The 20,056-nt window shown below is 49.9% G+C and overlaps 1 protein-coding gene across 1 annotated transcript in view; it reads left to right on the top strand.

Annotated features, from left to right (window-relative positions):
* Window positions 1-20,056, top strand: part of LOC147736659 (glutathione S-transferase P 1-like) — a 62,902-nt gene that overhangs the window by 31,421 nt on the left and 11,425 nt on the right. Inside the window, exon 5 of the mRNA XM_086953800.1 lies at window positions 11,698-11,801. Coding sequence (XP_086809926.1) covers window positions 11,698-11,801 — 104 coding nt within the window. The remainder of the gene's footprint in view (window positions 1-11,697; window positions 11,802-20,056) is intronic.

Below are 20,056 nucleotides of genomic sequence, written 5' to 3'. Positions count from 1 at the left end.
AGTACCCCAAGAATCCTCCCTCAGCCCCACACTCTTCAATGTCTATATGCCCCCCTCACAACCATCGTCAGAAACCATGGGCTCAACATCTTCTCCTACGCTGATGACACCCAGCTCATCCTCTCCCTCACCAAGAAACCTGACATCACCAGGCACAACCAAGAAGGGATGAAAGCCCACCCACCCCAACGGACCATGCATACAACCTTGACATCATACTCGACTTATCACTCACCATGAACCGCCAGAGCAACGACGTATCCTCCACTTGCTTCAAAACACTCTGCATACTTCATAAGATGTTCAAGTGGATCTCCACCCCCCCCCCCGACTCCAGGAAAACCGTCACTCATGCACTCATATCTAGCAGACTGGACTACAGCAACGCCCTCCATGCCAGAATCAACAAAAACCTCCTCAGCAAACTCCAGACCGTCTAGAACGCTGCAGCCAGACTTATCCTCGATATCTCATGACACAACCACATCACCCAACACCTGTGCGACATCCATTGGCTCCTTGTCAAAAGAAGAATAACCTTCAAGCTGCTCACACACACCTATAAAGCCGTCCACAACCCCAGAGTCCAATACCATAAGGTCAGAATCTCCTTGCACGCCCCCAAGAGAAACCTCAGCTCAGCCGACCTTGCCCTAGCCACCGTCCCAGGTTTTTACAGGACCAGAGCAGGTGGAACGAACTCCCCCTTCACCTCCGATGGAGCCGACACTGCACCAGTTCAAGAAGGACTTCAAGACCTGGCTCTTCGAATGACCCTAACGGAGCTGCACCCCGCCCCCCAGTGCCTTGAGACCCTCACGGGTGAGTAGTGCGCTTTAGAAAACCTTGATTGACTGACTGAATATTGCCCTAAACCCCTGCATGAAACAAGAAATGATGTTCCGGAATCTTTCTCTATAACTCCCTCTGCTTATCTGTGACCCACCCTATATGACTTCCTCGTCGTCAAAGTGCATGGCCCTGGACTGAAGTGATCTCTTGTTAGTTACTCACCTCTCACTCCTTAGGCTTTAATCCAGCGCTAGAGAGGCAGGTGCGGCTGTTTAGGGTGTGGTTCTCACAGCAACCTCCACAGGCAGCTCAAACAAACGGCTCAAACAATGTTAACTGCCAAGTCACAGAGCCCAAACCTGTTTGGAAACCCTGTGGTAACAGCACAATGCAGTTCTTTGCTTAAAGTGCTAGAAAAGAGTTGAAGTTCCTGGAGAATTGTGGCTCACTGGTTAGAGCGGCAGAATCTAATGCAGAGATCTGACCCGGGACCAGGGTTCAATTCCCCGCCTCGGCGGGTCTTGGGCTCAATGTCCGCGGACCTGATAATTCTCGCCTCTGCGCCTACTCTAATCATGGGTCCCACTCTGCAACTCTGGGCAATAGCTTGCTTAATCTTCACACCGGCCCTAATTGCTAAGGATGCCTGGCTTCACCATGGGGTGCCCAGGAGTGGGCGCCTCACAGGAACAGACCAGGACGGGTTCCTCAGTGGTACAGCGCGGGGACACACTGGCTAGTGTAACCAGGCGCTTTAAAAGCTCAGTTACTTACTTACTTACTTTTATATTGCTGAATATCAAAACCACAACACCAATCAAACACAACATTGAAAATAAAATATTGACGGTAAGTCTAGATTTTCCCCTCCCACTGCGGTCACTAGGCTGCTATGTGCAGAGGCTCTGGTGACTATTTACTTGGGAACGCAGCAGCAGGATGCATAGTGGATGTGTCCAGCAGGTACACCATTGACATGTCCATCTGCGCTTGCCCACACTGTACACCGTACACACCCAGAGAAGCAGCCCTCCATCCAGTCACCACCCATCCATCCAGCCATTGATCCATGTATTCATCCATCCAGTCATCCATCTATCCACGCATCCATCCACTCATCCATCCACCCGTGCACCCACACATCCGCACATCCATCTATCCATATTCATCCATCCATTCACTCTTTCATTCAATACCCACCCACCCACCAATCCAGCCATCCATACTCCATCCATCCATACACCCACCCACCCACCCATCCATCTATCTATCCATCCACCTACCCACTCACCCATCCATTCATCCGCACTTACACCCACCCACATTCTTGTCCCCCTACCCACATCCATCCACCCTCCCACCCACCCACATCCATCCATCCTTCAAACCATCAAACCATCCACTCATCCACTCAGCCATCCCCATTTATCCTTACAACACCCATCCATCTGTCCATCCATCCATACACCCACTTACCCACCCATCCATCTATCTATCCATCCACCTACCCACACACCCATCCATTCATCCGCACATACACCCACCCACATTCTTGTCCTCCTACCCACATCCATCCAGCATCCGTTCATCCATCAAACCATCCACTCATCCACTCAGCCATCCCCATTCATCCTCACAACACCCATCCATCATCCACCCACCCGCCCATCTATCCATTCAACCACTAATCCATCCCCTTGCCTGCCTACCCACCCACCCATCCATCAACCCATCTATTCACCCATCCATCCATCTATCCACTCACCCACCCACCCATCCGGCCGGATGCAGGGTGACTTTACATAAATATGGGCCAACACACTGCGCCACTGTTCGTCCAAAAAAGTGACTCACCTGTGGTGCAAGGGGCTTGAAATAAGCCCTTCAGTCTTCATCCCTCGAGTCCATCATGAAGGCAACAAGAAACACATTAAACGCGGCCGTAGACTGTTTTTAGGGTCTCCTCACCTGTGCTGGCGAGCTGACATATGACAGCAGTTCTTTCACTCACAAAGTGAATGAGCAATAAATGTTATGTTAACAGGTGGTTTGTATAGCGCGCGGTTACTCAGGCAGAGTGTCCCGGCGCTGTATAGATCTGCGGAGAGACGTTGAGCGGAGAACAGGCGCACTAGGTGCTGAAAAGCCAGGTCTTTAGGCCTTTCCTGAAGGACAGGAGGTTGTCAGCTTTCCTCAGCGAGAGGGGGAGCTTGTTCCAAAGCTGCGGGGCACAGGCTCTGTAAGAGCGGCCTCCAATGCGTGAATGCTTTACAGGTGGAATGACAGCAAGGGCTTGAGTGGCTGATCGGAGCGATCTTGTGGGATGATAGAACTGAACATGTTTCCTGAGGTAAACTGCACCGGTACCGTGTAAGGACTTGAAAGTCAAGGTCAAAGTCTTGAAGATGATACGTTTCCTTACCGGAAGCCAGTGGAGTGCCTCAAGGAGGGACGAGGTATGAGATCTGCGGCTTAAACCAAAGATGGCCCTTGCAGCGGAGTTTTGGACAGACTGTAAGCGAGATAGGAGGTATTCTGGTAGCCCTAAGTAGAGCACATTGGTATAGTCAAGCCTGGATCCAATCATTGCTTGAACAGTGATTCTCCTATGAGCCAGAGACAATAGAGGGAGAAATTTCCTAAGTATTCGTAGCTGGCCAAAGCATTGGCCGACCAAAGCAAGGATCTGGGGTTTGAAGGTAAGACCATTGTCAAATTTGACGCCCAGGTTCTTAGCGAGCGCAGTAGGAGAGGAAGGAGGATGCATATCTGCCGGCCACCAAGATTTCCATTGAGTGTCGGGAGAACAGCCAAAAAATATAATTTCAGATTTGTCTGAATTACATTTAAGCTGGTTCAACTGAAACCAGGAAAAGGCCGCCTCTAAGCAGCTTTTAATAGAGTCACCCGCGAAATCAAAGTTCTTGTCGCAGGTAAAAAGCAGCTGCGTATCGTCCGCATAGGACACGATACGCATGCCAAAGGTCTCTGCTAGTTCGGCCAGAGGGGAGAGATAAATGTTAAATAAAGAGGGGCTAAGGACAGATCCCTGTGGCACTCCCACATCAAGAGATGGAACTGTTGCTGAGAAAGGGGGTGACCAGATCAATTGTTGACGTTCGGTGAGAAAGGACTTAAGCCAATTGAACACCGTCCCTCTAATCCCGATCTCCTGAAGTCTGGAAAGGAGCCGGTTGTGAGGGACGGTGTCAAAGGCCGCTGAGAGGTCTAATAGTACCAGCATAGCCTTCCCACCGCGGTCAGTCACTCCCTTTATGGTCTCCGTTACCTCTAGTAGAGCTGTTTCTGTACTGAGGTTAGAGCGGAAACCTGACTGCGTCTGATGGAGAATGTCATGGGCCTCTATGAATTGTGACAAGGTAGAATGGACATGCTTTTCGGCGAGTTTGGCCAGGGCAGGGAGCAGAGATATAGGCCTGTAATTAGAGTGCTCCAACGGATTCAAATTAGATTTTTTTATGAGAGGGATGACATGAGCCTTTTTCCAGGCCTTTGGGACCTCGCCCGAGGTAAAGGAGGCATTAAGGAGAGGATTTATCAAAGAATTAAGAACGGGGGCCATTTTTGAGAGGATTTTGGCGGGGCAAGGGTCTGAGGGGGAGCCTGATGTCAGTTTTAGTAACAGGTCAAGCGAGGCCTCCAACGATAAGGGAGGAAAATCAGACAAAATATGGGTACCCTGTGATGTGTTCCCAGTAAAGGAGGAGGGAGCAGAATCGATGGTGGGGATAACAGGCGGAAAAGATGCCTGGATGTTCAGAATTTTATTGTAAAAAAAGCTAGCCAATTGATTGACCCAGAGTTCAGAGGGAGAGAATTTGGGGTTTAGGGCAGGGGGGGAGGTGAAGTCCCTGACTATATTAAATATTTCCTTGCTGATGTTGCAAGCTGAGTCAATTCTTTTTGCAAAAAAGCCTTTTTTGCTAGTGTAATTTCTTTGTGATAGGCCTTAATGAGATTTTTATACCTTATTTTTAACAGGACATCATAATTTTTGCGCCATAACCGTTCGGCTTTCTTGCAGTTTTTCCTAGTTTCGTGCAGTTCGGTGGTAAACCAGGGGGCTGAGATACGTTGGGACCTTGGGGGTCTGGTAGGCATGGGTGCCAGTTCATCAAAACGTTGAACGAGCCAGGACTGAAAGCTAGAGAGGTCCTGTTCCAGGTTACCAGTCCGTGGGCAAGGATTGAGTGCTAAGGACTTCTCCAGCATGTCAGTGGTGACACGATGGAATGGACGAAATGCCTTTGATTGCGTGGTATTTTACGTGCAGGAGACTTTAGAGGAGCCTACAATGTCAAAATTTAATAGGAGGTGGTCTGACCAAATCACCGGAAGTGGTGGATAGGGTTGGATAGGCAAGGAAGAGAAAACTTGGTCTAACAGATGACCTTTATTATGAGTAGCTGCAAAAAAATACGGTAGAAGATTAAACATGCTAGTGGTGTCATTTAATTTAACAGAGTCACTGGACTCAGGTTCGTCCATGTGAATATTAAAATCTCCTAGGAGGAGAAGATGCTTATATTTTGTAGCAAGAGGGGCTAAGGTTTGGTGAAGTTTGTCACAAAATGGGCCCAGGTGGCCTGGTGGGCGATAGACTAAAAGGCCCGCACAGGAATGCTGCGGGGAGAAAGATAGGCAGAAGCCTAATGAATCTGCCCCTGGGATGTTATCAATTTCAAGTACAGAGCAGGTGTATCGTTTGTCTACAGCCATAAAGAGGCCTTTAAGTCTTGTTTTTATCTTGTCACATTTGCTCTGCATTCAGAGACAGAGGCCAAAAATCAGTTGGTCTTCCTACATTTACTTCTCATTCTCTGGTTGTGAAGTTACAAGATTTTGTAAAGTGAACTGGGGGACAATCAAGCTGTGCAAAGTGTGTGAAATGAAAGTGTCAGGCTGTTTTTTTAACACTAAAATAGCTAATATATGAACCGAGCAAACATTTCAAAATATATTTCAGTAGTTACCAAGGCACATTTTTGTATGTGTGTTTGGCGAAAAGATTGTTATAGGATGAAAACAAATCAGAAAACTTTATTGGAAAATGCTAAATATTTTTGCCAAAACCCAATTTCCAAACATTGGACCTCATTTACTACAAAATGACGCAGCGCGGTTCCGCAGCCCAATTTTCTGTGCCAAACTGCGTCATTTTAATGGCACAGGGATCCGTCGCATTAACAACAATACGATGCATCCATGTGCTTTCCCCTGCACTGGCACGCAATTGCCTGCTATACAGCAACGCAGACACCCTTGCGTCATGTTGCAAGGGTGCCTGCATTGCGGGGATGATTGGTTTTGTGCAGGACGGGACACCTTACTGCACAAAAACAATCATTGTTGACATTTACCTCTTTCTGTGCGTGCTTCAGGCTGCCGCACGCACAGAAATAGGAAAAAACTAGGAGGAATAAAAGTATTTCTCCTCGTTGCGCCACTCCGTCGCCTTCTTTTGGGGAGACGTAGCATTCTGACGCATTCTCAGGTGTGCGGCACTTAGTAGATCTGGGAATGTGTCGGGTTCCATGTATGTTGCGAGGGAACACGCACAGCAACACCCATGGAACGTCCATTTCATGCAGAGTAGTGCGCGAATGGGCCCATATTTACAAGGCCATGAAAAGTCACGGAGGGTGACTTTCCGTAGCCTTGTAAATATGGGTAAGCCCATTGCGCTGTCAATGAGTCAAAAAAAGTGATGCAACGGCGGCGCAATGGGCTTGTCAATGAGGCCCTAGTACACAGGTGTTTGCACTGGAGTGTGTGTGTGTTGACATACCTGTGCACGTCTGCGTTCGCGCCTGGCAGCCAATTGTTTGTATTCTATTCAGTTTTATCAGTAAAGCTGCATGCCAGCAGGAACGATTGTGGCCATTTCAATAGAGGATGTACTGTCTGTAAATGACAGAGCACCGCCACATCATGCTTTAGTAATATATTTATTAAAAGTGAGTTTTTAAACATGAACCGAAAAATATTCCTGCCCCCATCCTGATATCAATGCTGTTAGTGACCTCAGAGGCACAACAGGGGTTATAAGTACCCTATATGTGGGTTTGACTCTTATTATACGAGGAGCAAACATTTAGTCTATTAAATCTTAAACAAAAGAGGTTTTTTGTACAGCAGAAGATGAACTTGGACATTTGAAAGTGCTCTTATATCTCCATAAAATAAAATATTTGCCTAGGATCACACAATTTGAGACTAGTTTATGGGTCTAGCACATTCAGTGAGGTCGAGTAGATTATTCAGGTTACCTGCAGGCCTAGTAACATTGTTAGGTTTGTACCGAGGCTGCCATTGATGGTGCTGGCGTAGTACCTTTCTGTGGTTGATGTGATGAGCTGCCCGTGGCACTGACAGAATACAGCGTCATGAGGTCCTTCAGAGCTCTCTTTTTCTTCCATTTTCCTTTCTGTCTGTGAATAGGACGTTTATTGTCAGAAAGGTCTTAAGAATAACAGGGCGCCGAGGGCTTTGACTTGCACGTGCTTGATGTATTTGGGGCGTGGATGTTCTCATAGTTTCATAAAAGTTGTTGAAGGTCTTTAGAAGGGAGCTGGGGTTGGACATGTAGTTGATGGAGTGACAGATGAGTTCAGGCACCAGGTTGTCTCTGGAGAGGTTTTGATGGATCTGATCATGTCGTCTTCTCTTCTGCATTGACCCCGGTTTGTTGGTCGTACGCTGAGCAGAGGGATAGGGATGGCATAGCGGTCAGTCCAGTCCAAGGCAATCGGTGGCTTGTGCTGGATTGTTGCTATTGAGAAGACAAGGTCGAGGATGTGGTCGATGGAGTGTGTTGCTTGTGTGCCTTGCTGTACCGCGTTGAGTGTATGGATGAGACTGAAGAGGACGCCTCTAATTTGACCTTGAGTGTGTCTGCCCTTTTCTGGTGACGCCCAGGGGATGGAACGCCCTGAAGAATTATTTGAAGTATTGAGAAGGTAGGACATAATTTCCTGTGCAGGTGGATGATGTGCAGTGAATTACACTTGCTTCTTTTTAAGAAGAGTTTGATGTCACTTCCTGTGCAGATGGATGATGGGAAATCCAGCAGTGTCACTTGTTATGCAGATTGTTGATCTGAATTGAATTCATGTCACTTCCTGTGCAGATGGATGATGGGAAATCCAGCAGTGTCACTTGTTATGCAGATTGTTGATCTGAATTGAGTTCATGTCACTTCCTGTGCAGATGGATTATGGGAAATCCATTAGTGTCACTTGTTATGCAGATTGTTGATCTGAATTGAGTTCATGTCACTTCCTGTGCAGATGGATGATGGGAAATCCAGCAGTGTCACTTGTTATGCAGATTGTTGATCTGAATTGAGTTCATGTCACTTCCTGTGCAGATGGATGATGGGAAATCCAGCAGTGTCACTTGTTATGCAGATTGTTGATCTGAATTGAGTTCATGTCACTTCCTGTGCAGATGGATTATGGGAAATCCATTAGTGTCACTTGTTATGCAGATTGTTGATCTGAATTGAGTTCATGTCACTTCCTGTGCAGATGGATGATGGGAAATCCAGCAGTGTCACTTGTTATGCAGATTGTTGATCTGAATTGAGTTCATGTCACTTCCTGTGCAGATGGATGATGGGAAATCCAGCAGTGTCACTTGTTATGCAGATTGTTGATCTGAATTGAGTTCATGTCACTTCCTGTGCAGATGGATGATGGGAAATCCATTAGTGTCACTTGTTATGCAGATTGTTGATCTGAATTGAGTTCATGTCACTTCCTGTGCAGATGGATTATGGGAAATCCATTAGTGTCACTTGTTATGCAGATTGTTGATCTGAATTGAGTTCATGTCACTTCCTGTGCAGATGGATTATGGGAAATCCATTAGTGTCACTTGTTATGCAGATTGTTGATCTGAATTGAGTTCATGTCACTTCCTGTGCAGATGGATTATGGGAAATCCATTAGTGTCACTTGTTATGCAGATTGTTGATCTGAATTGAGTTCATGTCACTTCCTGTGCAGATGGATGATACATGAAGTCCTCTTGCGAGGCTTCTTATTTGATGACTGTTTTCGCTGCAAACCATTGATGTCACATTCCCTGTCGATGGATGATGGGAAGTGCAGTGACGTCACTTCCTGCGCAGATGGATGATTGGAAATGAAGAATCTTGCGTAGCTTCTTCTTTTAAATACGGTTCTGGCAGGAAACCTGCGTAGTCACTCCCTGTGCAGATGGATGATGGAAAATGAAGTCCTCTTGTTTGGCTTGTTCTTTTAAATATGAATTTTGCAGGAAACCAGTGATGTCATTTATTGTGCAAATGGATGGTGGGAAGTGTAGTTATGTCACTTCCTGAGCAGATGGATGATGGGAAATGAAGTCCCTTTTGCTTGGCATCTTTTTTGAAAATTTGGTTTTAGCGGTAAACTTGTGCCACTTCCTGTGCAGATGAATGATGGGAAATACTGTGTGGTTGTTGCGAGATGATGGGCCTCAAATGTTCTTATTTATCAGGACTTTCTCCAATTCTCAGTCTTCGCTATACTATACTTTACTCATACCTGGGCACTCTCAGGGTGCCACCTTCCCCCATGGTTGCTTGTGCTGTCTCTCTGCCTGGGTGTTGTCAAGATGTAACTCTTCCCTGATGGTTTCTTGTGCCGTCTCTCTTTTTGTGTGCTGTGTTTGTGCAAACCTCGTCCCTCTCTCTCTCTATCGGGGAGCATCTGGGTGCAACCCTTGCTTCACAGTTCTCTGTGCTATGTTGACAACTGGGAGCTCTCAGGGTAGGTGGCATTCTAGTCTCTGACTCCCTATTTCACAGGGGTTTATCCTGGGACCTCTTAGTGTGGCATTCTAGCTTCAGAGCTCCTCATATGTTAGGGTCTCTGTCTGGGAGCTTCTAGGATGGAACTCTGGTGTCAGAGCTGCCTATTTCTCAGGGTCTCTCTTTCTGAGCTCTCAGGGTGGTACTCCAGCCTCTAAGCTCCATTATTGTTCAGGATTTCCCTCTGGGTGTTCTCAGGGGAGCACTCTAGTCTCAGAGCTCCCTATTTCTCAGGACCGGTGTGTGGGAGCTCTCCCGGTGTTACTCCAGTCTCAGAGCTCCCTATTTCTCAGGGCCGGTGTATGGAAGCTCTCCTGGTTTCACTCCAGTATCAGAGCTCTGTATTTCTCAGGGTCTCTCACTGGGAGCTCTCAGGGTGGAACTGTAGTGTCAGGGCTCCCTATTTCTGAGGACCCCCTCTGCGAAATGTTAGTTTCATAGCTCCATATATCTTAGGCTCTCAATCTGGAAGCTCTCAGAGTAGCACTCTAGTCTTGGGATCTCTCTCTGTGAGCACTCAGGGTGTCACTCCAGTCTCAGAGCTCCCTGTTTCTCAAGATCTCTCTCTGCAAGCTCTCGGGGCGTCTCTCCACTCTCAGAGCTTCCTATTTCTCAGGGTGTCTCTCTGGGAGCTCTCAGTGCGAGCTCCAGTCACAGAGCTCCCTGTTTCTCAGGGTGTCTCTCTGGGAGCTCTCAGTGCGAGCTCCAGTCACAGAGCTCCCTGTTTCTCAGGGTGTCTCCCTGGGAGCTCTCAGTGCGAGCTCCAGTCACAGAGCTCCCTGTTTCTCAGGGTGTCTCCCTGGGAGCTCTCGGGGCGTCTCTCCACTCTCAGAGCTTCCTATTTCTCAGGGTGTCTCTCTGGGAGCTCTCAGTGGGAGCTCCAGTCACAGAGCTCCCTGTTTCTCAGGGTGTCTCTCTGGGAGCTCTCAGTGCGAGCTCCAGTCACAGAGCTCCCTGTTTCTCAGGGTGTCTCCCTGGGAGCTCTCAGTGCGAGCTCCAGTCACAGAGCTCCCTGTTTCTCAGGGTGTCTCCCTGGGAGCTCTCAGTGCGAGCTCCAGTCACAGAGCTCCCTGTTTCTCAGGGTGTCTCTATGGGAGCTCTCAGTGCGAGCTCCAGTCACAGAGCTCCCTGTTTCTCAGGGTGTCTCTCTGGGAGCTCTCAGTGCGAGCTCCAGTCACAGAGCTCCCTGTTTCTCAGGGTGTCTCTCTGGGAGCTCTCAGTGCGAGCTCCAGTCACAGAGCTCCCTGTTTCTCAGGGTGTCTCTCTGGGAGCTCTCATTGCGAGCTCCAGTCACAGAGCTCCCTGTTTCTCAGGGTGTCTCTCTAGGAGCTCTCAGTGAGAGCTCCAGTCACAGAGCTCCCTGTTTCTCAGGGTGTCTCTCTGGGAGCTCTCAGTGGGAGCTCCAGTCACAGAGCTCCCTGTTTCTCAGGGTGTCTCTCTGGGAGCTCTCAGTGCGAGCTCCAGTCACAGAGCTCCCTGTTTCTCAGGGTGTCTCTCTAGGAGCTCTCAGTGCACACTCCAGTCACAGAGGTCCCTGTTTCTCAGGGTGTCTCTCTGGGAGCTCTCAGTGCGAGCTCCAGTCACAGAGCTCCCTGTTTCTCAGGGTGATTCTCTGGGAGCTCTCAGTGCGAGCTCCAGTCACAGAGCTCCCTGTTTCTCAGGGTGTCTCTCTGGGAGCTCTCAGTGCACACTCCAGTCACAGAGCTCCCTGTTTCTCAGGGTGTCTCTCTGGGAGCTCTCAGTGCGAGCTCCAGTCACAGAGCTCCCTGTTTCTCAGGGTGTCTCTCTGGGAGCTCTCAGTGCGAGCTCCAGTCACAGAGCTCCATGTTTCTCAGGGTCAGTCTCTGAATCTCAGGCTTCACTGCACTATACTGCACTGTTCCCTCAGAGTCCACCCCTTCTCCTGCATGGGCTGCTGTCCTTTCACCAAATCTATGGACTCTCAAGGTCTGGACAGTGAGAGATGCGCTCATCCTCTGTAGGATCATGACAGAGCCTGTTGGTTAATGGTTTGCTCATGTGCTTACACGTGTGATGTATCACTAATGCCCCACTGGTCTTTGCAGGGCTCTGTGGAAGAAACGACAAGGAGGCGGCGCTTATTGACATGACCAGTGATGGCCTGGACGACCTGCGGACCAGCTACCTGCGTATGATCTACTTGGACTATGTATGTAGTTGTGTTAAAGGGTAGATGAGGCACATGCATGATGGTGATGTGCTCTGGAGATGCTATCACAGCAATGCCAGGGGTGTTTGGTGACTATTGGGAAGATAATCAGGTTTGAAAACCTTCCTGGCATGCACATGTTATTGTATGATGAGTAACAACAGCACAGCTAGGTTATAGGGTCCCTACTCCCGAACCACAAGCATCAATGTCCATGTGCTTGTGTGTTCACTGGGACTGAGATATGTGTCCCCTGCTCATATTCACACCACAACTGAGATGCACCTCCCCTAGATATGTTCAACTAATGATCACACCCACAGCACAAGTAAAGTACACATTCTCCACATGTGTACAATATGTGTTCACAACCTCACCACTGGGCACACTTTCTCTGCAGGTAAACCTTACCCCTTTCAAAGACGATCCATTCCTCAAACCCCCATCAGATATAAGCAGCACCTGGTGTTTCAGGACGGACACAGGACCTCTCTCTGAACATGAGTTGGGTGGCATGCTACTCTCTCTGAACATGAGTTGGGTGGCACTCTCATCTCCCTGAACATGAGTTGGGTGGCACTCGTCTCTCTCTGAACATGAGTTGGGTCACAATCTCCTCTCTCAGAACATGAGTTGGGTGGCACTCGTCTCTCTCTGAACATGACCTGGTTTACACTTGGCTCCCTGCACATGTGTTGGGTTACACTCTCCACTTTCTGCACATGAGTTGGAGCACACTCTCCTCTTTCTGCACATCAGTTGGGTTACACCTTCCACTTTCTGAACATGAGCTGGGGCACACTCTCCTCTCCAAACATGTGTTGGGTTACAGTCCCCTCTAAGAACGGCAGTTTGGTTATACTTGCCTCTCTGAATAAGGTGTGGGTTACACTCTCCTCTCTGAATATTTGTTGGGTTACACTCCCCTCTCTGCACATGAGTTGGGTTACACTCTCCTCTCTGACCATGCATTGGGTTAACCTCTCCTCTCTGTACACGAGGTGGGGTACCCTCTCCTCTCTGAACATGCATTGGGTTACACTCCCCTCTCTGCACATGAGTTGGGTTACACTCTCCTTTCTGAACATTAGTTGGGCTACACTCTCCTCTCTGAACATGAGTTGGGCTACACTCTCCTCTCTGAACATGAGTTGGGGTACCCTCTCCTCTCTGAACATGCATTGGGTTACACTCCCCTCTCTGCACATGAGTTGGGTTACACTCCCCTCTCTGCTCATGAGTTGGGCTACACACTCCTCTCTGAACATGAGTTGGGTTACACTCTTCTCTTTGACCATGCATTGGGTTAACCTCTCCTCTCTGTACATGAGTTGGGGTACCCTCTCCTCTCTGAACATGCATTGGGTTACACTCCCCTCTCTGCTCATGAGTTGGGTTACACTCTTCTTTCTGAACATGAGTTGGGCTACACTCTCCTCTCTGAACATGAGTTGGGGTTCACTCTCCTCTCTGAACATGAATTGGGTTACACTCTCTTCTCTGAACATGAGCTGGGGCACACTCACCTCTCTGAACATGCATTGGGTTACACTCTCCTCTCTGAAATGGAGTCAAGGCGCACTCTCCTCTCTGCACATGAGTTGGGTTACACTCTCCTCTCTGAACATGAGTTGGGGCACACTCTTCTCTCTGAACATGAGTTGGGTTACACTCTCCTCTATGCACATGAGTTGGGGTTCACTCTCCTCTCTGAACATGAGTTGGGGCGCACTCTCCTCTCTGACCATGCATTGGGTTACACTCTCCTCTTTGAACATGAGTTGGGGCACACTCTCCTCTCTGACCATGCATTGGGTTACACTCTCCTCTATGAACATGAGTTGGGGCACACTCTCCTCTCTGAACATGAGTTGGGGTTCACTCTCCTTTCTGAACATGAGTTGGGCTATACTCTGCTCTCTGAACATGTGTTGGGGTTCACTCTCCTCTCTGAACATGCATTGGGTTACACTCTCCTCTCTGAACATGAGTTGGAGTTCACTCTCCTCTCTGTACATGAGGTGGGTTACACTCTTCTCTCTGACCATGCATTGGGTTAACCTCTCCTCTCTGTACATGAGTTGGGGTACCCTCTCCTCTCTGAACATGCATTGGGTTACACTCCCCTCTCTGCTCATGAGTTGGGCTACACACTCCTCTCTGAACATGAGTTGGGTTACACTCTTCTCTCTGACCATGCATTGGGTTAACCTCTCCTCTCTGTACATGAGTTGGGGTACCCTCTCCTCTCTGAACATGCATTGGGTTACACTCCCCTCTCTGCTCATGAGTTGGGTTACACTCTCCTTTCTGAACATGAGTTGGGCTACACTCTCCTCTCTGAACATGAGTTGGGGTTCACTCTCCTCTCTGAACGTGCATTTGGTTACACTCTCCTCTCTGAACATGAGTTGGGTTACACTCTCCTCTTTGAACATGAGTTGGGGTTCACTCTCCTCTCTGAACATGCATTGGGTTACACTCTCCTCTCTGAACATGAGTTGGGGTTCACTCTCCTCTCTGAACATGCATTGGGTTACACTCTCCTCTCTGAACATGAGTTGGGTTACACTCTCCTCTTTGAACATGAGTTGGGGTTCACTCTCCTCTCTGAACATGCATTGGGTTACACTCTCCTCTCTGAACATGAGTTGGGTTACATTCCCCTCTCTGTTCATGAGTTGGGTTACATTCTCCTTTCTGAACATGAGTTGGGCTACACTCTCCTCTCTGAACATGAGTTGGGTTACACTCTCCTCTTTGAACATGAGTTGGGGTTCACTCTCCTCTCTGAACATGCATTGGGTTACACTCTCCTCTCTGAACATGAGTTGGGTTACATTCCCCTCTCTGTTCATGAGTTGGGTTACATTCTCCTTTCTGGACATGAGTTGGGCTACACTCTCCTCTCTGAACATGCATTGGGTTACACTCTCCTCTCTGAACATGAGTTGGGTTACACTCCTTTCTGAGCATGAGTTGGGCTACACGCTCCTCTCTGAACATGCATTGGGTTACACTCTCCTCTCTGAACATGAGTTGGGTTACACTCTCCTCTCTGAACATGAGTTGGGTTACACTCTCCTCTCTGAACATGAGTTGGGTTACACTCTCCTCTCTGAACATGAGTTGGGTTACACTCTCCTCTATGCACATGAGTTGGGGTTCACTCTCCTCTCTGAACATGAGTTGGGTTAACCTCTCCTCTCTGTACATGAGTTGGGGTTCACTCTCCTCTCTGAACATGAGTTGGGTTACACTCTCCTTTCTGAACATGAGTTGGGCTACACTCTCCTCTCTGAACATGAGTTGGGTTACACTCTTCTCTCTGACCATGCATTGGGTTAACCTCTCCTCTCTGTACATGAGTTGGGGTACCCTCTCCTCTCTGAACATGCATTGGGTTACACTCCCCTCTCTGCTCATGAGTTGGGTTACACTCTCCTCTCTGAACATGAGTTGGGTCTCACTCTCCTCTCTGAACATGCATTGGGTTACACTCTTCTCTCAATACATGAGTTGGGGAACACTCTCCTCTCTGAACATGCATTGGGTTACACTCTCCTCTCTGAACATGAGTTGGGTTACACTCTCCTCTATGCACATGAGTTGGGGTTCACTCTCCTCTCTGAACATGAGTTGGGTTACACTCTCCTCTCTGAACATGAGTTGGGGCGCACTCTCCTCTCTGACCATGCATTGGGTTACACTCTCCTCTCTGAACATGAGTTGGGGCACACTCTCCTCTCTGACCATGCATTGGGTTACACTCTCCTCTCTGAACATGAGTTGGGTTACACTCTCCTCTCTGAACATGAATTGGGGTTCACTCTCCTCTCTGAACATGCATTGGGTTACACTCTCCTCTCTGAACATGAGTTGGGGTTCACTCTCCTCTCTGAACATGAGTTGGGTTACACTCTCCTCTCTGAACATGCATTGGGTTACACTCTCCTCTCTGAACATGAGTTGGGGTTCACTCTCCTCTCTGACCATGCATTGGGTTACACTCTCCTCTCTGAACATGAGTTGGGGCACACTCTCCTCTCTGACCATGCATTGGGTTACACTCTCCTCTCTGAACATGAGTTGGGGCACACTCTCCTCTCTGACCATGCATTGGGTTACACTCTCCTCTCTGACCATGCATTGGGTTAGACTCTCCTCTCTGCACATGAGTTGGGTTACACTCTCCTCTCTGCACATGAGTTGGGTTACACTCTCCTCTCTGCACATGAGTTGGGTTACACTCCCCAATCTGACCATGAGTTGGGTTACACTCTCCTCTCTGACCATGCATTAGGTTAGACTCTACTCTCTGACCATGCATTGGGTTAGACTCCCCTCTCTGCTCATGAGTTGGGTTACGCTCTCCTCTCTGCACATGAGTTGGGTTACACTCTCCTCTCTAAACATGAGTTGGGTTACACTCCCCAATCTGAACATGAGTTGGGGCGCACTCTCCTGTCTGCACATGAGTTGGGTTATACTCCCCTCTCTGAACATGAGTTGGGTTACACTCTCCTCTCTGAATAAGGGTTGAACTATGCTCCCCTCTTTGAACAGTCTCAGGGTTGCACGCTCTTCTCTCTGTACAATAGTTTGGTCAGATGATCAGAGTCTGTGGAATTGCCTAAACCATCAACTCCAGGACGCCAGCCCTGTGGGGACCCTGAAGTGGTTGTCCCATGAGTGGAAGCCCCCCTGAGAGCATTGTCAGAGTCTCTGAGACTCAAACTTTTGAACAACTATCATTGCCTGTTGGTAGACAGCATCCAGATATCAATCTGCAATCCTCCACCAAGTATCAGGCCTATGTGACCCAGAGGTGGAGATATCTGTTGTGCTTTTCTTCCCTCACTGAGCAGTAGTCAGCTTACATTCTTCCTTCTTTAAACATACTATATGTTACCAACCTCTGGTTGCCCTTCCCCTTCTCTCACACTGGGTTAGGTTACACATGCATTTCTCTGAGCCTGAATTGAGTTTCCCTCTTACTACTTTACACATAAGTTATGTTAACAGCGTCCCTTCTATTAGCATGATTTTCTTTGCACTCTCTCTTCTTTGCACTTGGGTTCTGTTAAATGGGCCTTTGTTTGAACCTGAGGGAGTCACACTCTTCCTTTTTTAAACATAAGTGGTGGTAACAACCTCCCCTCTTGAGGCATGAGTTGGGTTACACTCTTTTTGTTCTCAACATCAGATAACTCTCCCTTTTCTGGACATAAGTCTATCTTCATGAACACAAGTAGGTGCTGAGGGAGGCCTGTATCAGTTCCTTTGGATCGGTGGGAAGTAAGTTTCCAAATGTTGCACAAGCCGCTGGATTGTTTTGCTTTTCTTTACAATGTCATGGAAGGCGCAAATCGACTCTTGTTCTGTTTTGTAAATGCAAAGGTTAAGTAAATATGGGCCAGTACATTCAGGAAGGAGAACAATTACCAGTCTTGGAAACAAAAGCCACAAGTCAATTGACAGTGACACAGTTTAGTCTCCCTCTGAGAACCCTACTCCTGGTGTAGAGACGTAATGAGTCAGATCCTTGGAGTGGAGCCAACATCCGTGGTAGAGTCTGGAGCTGTGGGGTTTGCAGTTGGTCTTAGGTTTCTGGCTATTCGAGCCCTGAGAACTCTACTTCTGGTGTAGAGACGTATTGAATCAAAGCCTTGGAGTAGAGCCCACAGACCCTGATAGAGTCTGAGCAGTGGGGGTTGTAGTTGGTCTTAGGTTTCTGGCTCTTAGGACCTTGAGAACCGTACTCCTGGTTGTTAGACGGACCGGGAGGGTCGGCCGAGGACAATGGGAGAGGTCTCCAGGGAGAACCCCTCCAGCGATCGTACAGACAAGTAACTTCCCCCCCACAGACGTACACCACACAAAGATAAGGTTTAACGTTCTTTATAAGTGATCTTTAAGTATGGTAGAATGGTACAAGGAGGTCTGGACTCAGGGGTCCCCTCGATTCTAGTCTCTTGGATGGGAAGGGGGTAGCGGGACAGTCTTATTACCAATCTGGTAGATGCGATGATATGATGAATAGCTCACAATCCTCGAGCTCGGCGTTCTAGAGGGACGGGCCGCGGCAGCGCCGGCAGGTCCCGAGATGATCGTAGGTAGCGACGGTCCGCGGCGGCGCCAGCAGGTCCCGATGAAGGTGGTAGTTACAACGGTCCGCGGCCGTGCCAGCAGGTCCCGACGGAGATGAAGGATGCAGAGGGTTGCGGCAGCGCCAGCAGGCAGGACGATAGTTCGCAAGGCAGGACTACGGCAGCGCCAGTAGTCCGTCAAGGATGAGTTCTTCACGGTGTCTCTCGACTCCAGGATACAACTGCCTTCCTGCTCTGGAGCTGCCCCAGTTATAGGTCTGGCGCCCTTTGATGTCCGGACCCTCGCACTTGGAGGTCGGGAGGTCCGGGATGAGGGAGTCCGGACACCCAGCAGGGGGGTGGAGCCAGCGCCCGGGGGAGCTGGGGGGCGATCAGCACCTGGCGGGGGAGAACCATCGACACTTCTTTCCCCCATTGGTCTGCCAAGTGGTCCGTTCACCTCCTGGGTGGATGGTGGTGCCGGGATGTCGGGGCCTGGCCAGGCCCAGGGTTAGGGTCGATCTGAGGCCACGCGGCCTCGTGGTGCAGTTTCCAAGATGGCGGCCGGGCGAGGGCCGGTAGTGGTTCGGCCCCATGATTCAGAGATGTCCGGGGGCAGGAATCCCGTAGGAGACGGGTTGCGGGGTGCTTCGGTGGGTAACACCTGGAGAGCCGGGGCTTGGGCCCTGTCATGCGGGGGGGAAGCAAGCCCTTCCTGTGGCCTGTCCAACATGCGTCCCCCCCAGCTGAAGGCGGGGAGAGTCACCCATCCTCTTGGGGACTCTCCTCGTCGAGGCGGAAAAAGCGGGACAGACCGTCTGCGTTAGCGTGGTCTTGGCCAGGTCGATGTTCCACAGTGAAGTCCATCCCCTGCAGGGAGATGGACCAACGCAATAGTTTGGGGTTTTCCCCCCGCATCTGCATTAGCCACTGCAGATCCGATGATCTGTCTGCACCCGGAAGTGGGTACCGAAGAGATAGGGCCGGAGCTTTTTGAGGGCCCACACCACTGCGAAGGCCTCCCTCTTGATGGTGCTCCAGCACTGTTCTCGGGCCAGGAGACGTCTGCTGATGAAGGCCACCGGTTGGTCAAGTCCTTCGGTGTTCAACTGGGAGAGGACTGCCCCAATGCCATGGTCGGAGGCATCCGTTTGTACGATGAATTCCCGACTGTAGTCTGGGGCCTGGAGCACCGGGGCAGTGCACATGGCGGCCTTCAGCTTCTCGAAGGCCGCTTGACAGTCTGGGGTCCAGTTGACCTTCTTCGGGTGGTTCTTGGATGTGAGTTCTGTGAGGGGCCCCACAATGCTGCCATAATCCTTCACGAACCGCCGGTAGTAGCCGGTGAGCCCCAAGAAGGCTCCGACCTCGGTCTGTGTGACGGGAGGCTGCCAGGACTGGATGGCAGCAATCTTGAGTTGAAGAGGGGCCACCAGACCGCTTCCCACCTGGTGTCCGAGATAGGTCACGGACCCCTGCCCAATTTGGCACTTGCTGGCCTTGATTGTGAGGCCGGCCCGTTGGAGGGCCTGCAGGACCTCTCGGAGGTGGTGGAGGTGGTCGGACCAGTGGCGGCTGTACACAGCGATATCGTCCAGGTAGGCGGCGCTGAACTCCTCGAGCCCCGCCAAGACCTGGTTCACCAGTCGCTGAAAAGTAGCTGGAGCATTCTTCATGCCGAACGGCATGACCTTGAAGTGGTAGTGGCCATCGGGAGTGGAAAAGGCGGATCGTTCTGGAGCCCGGGGTGTGAGACCGATCTGCCAGTAGCCCGCCGTCAGGTCGAAGATGCTGAGGTAGCGGGCAGCCCCCATGCGGTCGATCAGTTCATCTGCTCGGGGGATGGGATGAGCGTCGGTTCTGGTGACAGTGTTCAAGCCCCGATAGTCGACGCAGAATCGGAGCTCAGGAGTGGTGCCGGGGGCAGCAGCTTTGGGGACCAGCACGACCGGGCTGGCCCAGGGGCTGTCCGAAGGCTCGATGACCCCGATCGTGAGCATCTTTGACACCTCCTCTTGGATGCAGGCCCGTCCCCGATCTGGTACGCGGTATGCCCGATGCCTGATAGGGGGACTGTCCCCAGTGTCCACGTCATGCAAGCACCAGGGGGTGACCCCTGGGGTGAGGGAAAACAGGGTCGCGAATTGCTGCAGGAGGTCCCGGCAG

The sequence above is a fragment of the Lissotriton vulgaris genome, chromosome 1_2, assembly GCF_964263255.1.
Source record: "Lissotriton vulgaris chromosome 1_2, aLisVul1.2, whole genome shotgun sequence".
In the NCBI taxonomy this organism is placed as follows: domain Eukaryota; kingdom Metazoa; phylum Chordata; class Amphibia; order Caudata; family Salamandridae; genus Lissotriton; species Lissotriton vulgaris.
Note: the sequence above shows the minus strand (reverse complement) of the source record. Positions and strands in the feature narration are given on the sequence as shown.